The sequence below is a fragment of the Salpingoeca rosetta genome (assembly GCF_000188695.1).
Source record: "Salpingoeca rosetta unplaced genomic scaffold supercont1.18, whole genome shotgun sequence".
NCBI lineage: Eukaryota > Choanoflagellata > Craspedida > Salpingoecidae > Salpingoeca > Salpingoeca rosetta.
In genome coordinates this window covers 441,611-446,757 of record NW_004754916.1, presented here as the reverse complement: position 1 = coordinate 446,757, position 5,147 = coordinate 441,611, and the positions used below count along the sequence as shown (strand labels likewise).

Sequence of the window (5,147 nt, the reverse complement as noted above, 5' to 3'; positions counted from 1 at the left end):
AGTGCGACCCTATTGGCACCACAATTCACATCGCTACCGTTCACACCACGACCAACATCATCACCGCTGCCAGCAACACGGCTGCTGTCCTGTTGTAAGCGCTGTAACATCTGTTCCTTCGCTGCGTCCAATATCTCCTCCAGGAGAATCACGTTGCCCTTGCGTGTGCTCAGCCCCGTCACCAGGCCATATGAGATGTGCTCGCAACGTGATGCCACACCCTGCCCGCCAGGCACTGACGACAGCAGCACCAAGAGCTGCTTGAAGTGCAGCGCCTGCTCGTACGCAACCACATACAGATGCTTGTCAAACCGCAGCTGGTTGTGTTGTGTCGTGTTGTGCGTGTGTGTGTGTGTGTGGGGGGGGGAGGATGAGGTAGATGTTAGCTTTTGATACCACGCACGCGGGCCACGATGTGAGAGAGAAAGTGTGTGTGAGGGAGTGAGAGCAGCACTCATGAACGCACACACACAGACACGCAGACACACACACATACATACATACATACATACATACATACATACATACATACATACATACATACATACATATATACATACATACATACATACAGACAGACAGACAGACAGACAGACAGACAGACAGACAGACACACACACACACGCACGCACGCACACGCACAGACACACAGACACACAACACACACACACACACAACACACACAAAGAAATGCGCTCACCGCATCGTGTCTGTCGAGGATGGCACCGAGGTCGCGCGACATATATGTGGTCGTGCCGTCACTCTTCTCCAAGACCACGTGTGATGCAGTCTCGCTGCTGCCGTCCGCACCAAACACATGCGCCACCAGTGCCCCGTTGTCCTCTCGCTCCACTCGTGGTGGCCGCTGGTGCGTCTGAACTGTCGCTGCATCCACACATGACACCGCACTTCGATGCCCACCCACATCATCACCACCACCAACACCACCAACACCACCAACACCATCATCACCATCACCACCACCAACACCACCAACACCATCCACGCCATTCGCCACACCACCGTCGTGCGCCTCCAGCAGCCTCACCACCTCCTTTGCCCGCGCCACGTGGCTGGACTCGCGGTCCATCTCGTCAAACCGCACCCCGAGCCGGTCATACAGCACGTCGCACGCCACCATGCTCTGGGCAGTGAAGGTGCGCCACGTGCGCAGGGCAGCGTCATCGCCCAGCTCAAGGCGATGCGCAAACAGCTTGGCCTCTGCCAGCAGCTCGCTCCCACCGCTGTCCCCACGTGCGCGTGCCGCCTGCTCCTCTTCTTCGACCACCTCGTTCGCTCGCACATACACGTCGAGCAGGTGTGCCAGGCCATGTGTCTCCAGCTTTGCGCGGGACCCGTAGCGTTCAAACCCCAATGCGACCAGGCCAATCTGCCGCCCCCAGTCACCGAGGTAGTTGGCGCGAACCACACGCGCCCCAGCAGCCGCATACATGTTGGCCAGGACGTTGCCGATGATGGTGCTGCGCAGGTGGCCCGCGTGGAATGGCTTGGCAATGTTGGGCGAGCTGTACTCCACCACCACCACCGGCGCACCACCACCTTGGTCTCGGTCCAGGTTGGAGCCTTGAGTCACAGAGGTGGCATCCGCTTGTGCTGCTGCTGCTGCTGCTGCTGCTGCTGCTGCTGCTGCTGCTGACGTTGCTGCTGCTGCTGACGTTGTGCTTGCCGTTGGATGTGGCGCTGGCGTCCGTGTCAACGACCCTGCCGCGCTGCTGCTGCTGCTGTTGTTGCTGTTGGCGCTGTCGTTGTTGTTGTTGTTGTTGTTGTCACTCGTTGTGTCAGGTTCATCAGCGTCGTGTGGATATGCACATGTCCAAGGCGCGTTGGCGATGGTCAGCGCTTCGCGCGTGTACGTCTCCCAGTCTGCGTGCACGTACATCTGTGCCCTGTGCTTCCCTTCGCCCACGTGAACGTGGAAGCCTTGCTCTTGTAGCGCTGCCTGAAGCCTGGCTGCAACCCCAACATCGCCGACACCACCACGCTGCTGCTTCTGCAGTGGTGGCAGCAAGACGACAAACTGCCCATCAGGGAGCACGGTGCTGCTGGTGCTGGTGCTGCTGGCAGTTGAAGGGCCTGCGGGCCCCTTGGGCACCGGCTTGATCCGGGCATATGCCACCGCCCGCAGCGCATCCTGCACGTTGACCCCGCTCACGCGCGCAGCAGCCTCTGCCACCACCCGCCGCAGCATGTGTGGGGTTCTTGCTTGGCGTGCAGTGGCGGTGTTGTGTGTGTGTCCGTAACCGCGTGCAAATCAACAACCAGAAAAAAAAAAAGAAAGCAAACACGACGACAAGCAGCAACAAGGTGGAAGATGATGAGGTGGAAGAGATGCTGCGTGCATGTGGTGCATGTGCTCTTGTGCTTCTGTCTCTCTGACACACACGCTCACACACATGTGCAAACATGCGCACACATGCGCAAACATGTGCACACATGTGAAGCAGGGAAGCATGTCGTCTCCGAAGAAAGGCCCTTCACGCCTGGTGCTATTGGGCACAGGCGCATCATCCAGCGTCCCAAACCTCGCCTGCCTCATTCGAAGTGAGCGCGCGCGCGTGTGTGTGTGTGTGTCTGTGTGTGTGTGTGTGTCTGTGTGTGTGTCTGTGTATGTGTCTGTGTGTGTGTGTGTATCTGTGTGTGTATCGACAGCCTTTGGCTCTCTCTGGCTCTCTCTCTCTCTCACTCTCTCTCTGTCTGTCTGTCTGTCTCACTCGCTTGTCTCTAAACATTGTCACGTACGCAGCGGAGGGGCCAGAGTGCACTGTATGCCAGGAGGCAGCCAGGAATCCCCTCTCGCGTAATCTCAGAGGCAACCCCAGCATGCTCATCCAATACCAACGTGGGTCGTGCTGCGTGCGTGCGTGCGTGTGTGTGTGTGTGTCTACATGTGTGTATCTACATGTGCACGCGCATGCACATCCATGTCTGCCTGTGTGTTTGAAGCTTCGCTCACCAGCAACCTTGACCTCGTGCGTGTGGGCAACGCAGACGACGATGGCGTGAAGAACATCCTGTTTGACGCCGGCAAGACATTTGCGTCCGCAGTGGCCCGCTTCTTCCCCAAGGTACAGTGTGTGCGTGTGCGCGCGCGTGTGTGTGTGTCTGTGTGTGTGTGTGTGTGTGTGTGTGTGTGTGTGTGTGTTAGAGCGTGATGTTTGTCTGCCTGGTGCTCGTCGTCGTGTCTTTCACACGTCTTCCCCGCCTTCCCCTGGGCGCCATGCCCGGTCTCCTCGCTAACATCGCTGCTGTTGTGCCCTTGTGATGTGCAGTTGGGGGTGACGGGCATTGATGCGCTCGTCATCAGCCACGACCACGCAGACGCCGTGCTCGGTACGTGTTGTATGTACACAGACACACAGACAGACACACACAAACACACACACACACACACACACACACACACACACACACACACACACACACACAGACACAGACAGACAGACAGATGGACAGAGCAACACAACACGCACACACACACGCACACGCACGCACACACGCACACACGCACACACACACACACGCACACACGCACACACGCACACACACACAGCGTATGTGTTCCCGCCATCCGCCCCGCTCACCACTTGCACTGCACCGCCCCAACACAGGCATCGATGACCTGAGGAGCGTGCACTACCTGACGCCGTATGAGGATGAGAAGGCGGGGAGGACAAAGTACGAAGTGGCCAAACCCATCGAGGCCTTTTGCTCTGACGAAACGTTCGAACGCATGCAAGGTAGCGTGAACGTGCGTGTACTGTGTTTTGTGGATGTGTGTGTGTACTGTGTGGATGTGGATGTGGATGTGTGTGTGTTGTGTGCATCATCGACTATGTTCCTCCCTTTTGCACATCTCACCTGCCAGGTGTGCCTGCCTTCCACCTCAGCCGTGTTTCCATATTTAATCCCAAAGAAGCAGATTGAGGCCATCAACGCAGGGGAACCAAAGCGGTCAGTACACATATGCGAGTGTGTGCGTGTGTGTGTATGTGTGCGTGTGTGTGTGTATGTGTGCGTGTGTGTGTGTGTGTTGTAAGTTCCAAGTCTCACACTCCATGATTACTCCACCATCCGCCCTCTCACTCCACTCCGGCCACCACCACCACCACCACCACCACCGCCACTCTACAGGTTCGTGTCGCGCATCAACTGGCACGTGGTTGCGAATCTGAGCGACCGTGACATTGACGTTGACCCGCCGTTCAGTGTCTTTGGTCTTGAGCTCCAGCCCGTCCGCATGATGCACGGTGGATCGTACATCTGTCTCGGCTTCCTCTTCGGCCCAAAGGAGTGAGCAAGCTTGTGCTGTGCGTCCCTGTGCGTGTGTGTGCGTGTGTGTGCGTGTGTGTGTGTGTGTGTGTGTGTACGTGTGTTGTGTTGTGTAAATACTGCGTGAGTGCGTGTGAGTGTGCTATATTTTGAATGCTTCCGTGTGTGTGTGTGTTGCGTGTGCCCCGACAGCCTTCACTGCGTTGTTGTCGTGTGGATGTGACACTGTGCCCTGTTTCCGCCATCACCTCACGCGTGACCTGATGTTCAACTTTCAGTGCTCGCATTGCGTATTTGAGCGATGTGAAAGTGTTCCCAAAGCCAACAATGGTGAGAACTGCATGCGATGATGTGGCGTTCGCCTGTTTGTGCGTGCGTGTGCGCGTGCAGATTTGTGTACACACGCGAATGCGGCTACGTGCGTGGCTCTCTCTCTCTCTCTCTCTCTCTCTCTCTCTCTCTCTCTCTCTCTCTCTCTCTCTCTCTCTCTCTCTCTCTCTCTCTCTCCCCCTGTCTATTGTGTCTTGTCATGATCCATCCCGCCTCACCCCGCTGCATTCACACCCCCCCCCCCTGTTCACCAGGATCTTCTCCTTGAAGCCAACATCGATCTCATGATCATCGACTCGCTCTACATCTCGGTGTGCGCGCGTGTGTGTATGTGTGTGTGCGCGTGCGTGTGCGTGCGTGTGCGTGCGTGCGTGTGTGTGTGTGTGTGTGTGTGTGTGTGTGTGTGTGTGTGTGTGTGTGTGTGTGTGTGTGTGTGTGTGTGTGTGTGTGTGTGGCGTGGATCTATAAATTATTATACTACTGGGAACAATCGACTGCTATAGAATAGAAATGGTCGAGAGACAAAT

The 5,147-nt window shown here is 56.6% G+C and overlaps 2 protein-coding genes across 2 annotated transcripts in view; one reads left to right on the top strand and one right to left on the bottom strand.

Moving 5' to 3' along the window:
• PTSG_06518 (arginyl-tRNA synthetase) overlaps nt 1-2,209 on the bottom strand; it is a gene marked incomplete at both ends in the record, with an annotated part of 3,034 nt that extends 825 nt beyond the window's left edge. Inside the window, 2 exons of the mRNA XM_004991843.1 lie at nt 57-317; nt 701-2,209. Of these exons, the coding sequence (XP_004991900.1) occupies nt 57-317; nt 701-2,209 (1,770 nt within the window). The remainder of the gene's footprint in view (nt 1-56; nt 318-700) is intronic.
• Nucleotides 2,210-2,370: 161 nt separating this feature from the next.
• Nucleotides 2,371-5,147, top strand: part of PTSG_06517 (uncharacterized protein) — a gene marked incomplete at its 3' end in the record, with an annotated part of 3,541 nt that continues 764 nt past the window's right edge. Inside the window, exons 1-9 of the mRNA XM_004991842.1 lie at nt 2,371-2,562; nt 2,765-2,860; nt 2,965-3,086; nt 3,291-3,351; nt 3,630-3,769; nt 3,887-3,972; nt 4,153-4,311; nt 4,569-4,620; nt 4,875-4,931. Coding sequence (XP_004991899.1) covers nt 2,415-2,562; nt 2,765-2,860; nt 2,965-3,086; nt 3,291-3,351; nt 3,630-3,769; nt 3,887-3,972; nt 4,153-4,311; nt 4,569-4,620; nt 4,875-4,931 — 921 coding nt within the window. The 5' untranslated portion in view covers nt 2,371-2,414. The remainder of the gene's footprint in view (nt 2,563-2,764; nt 2,861-2,964; nt 3,087-3,290; nt 3,352-3,629; nt 3,770-3,886; nt 3,973-4,152; nt 4,312-4,568; nt 4,621-4,874; nt 4,932-5,147) is intronic.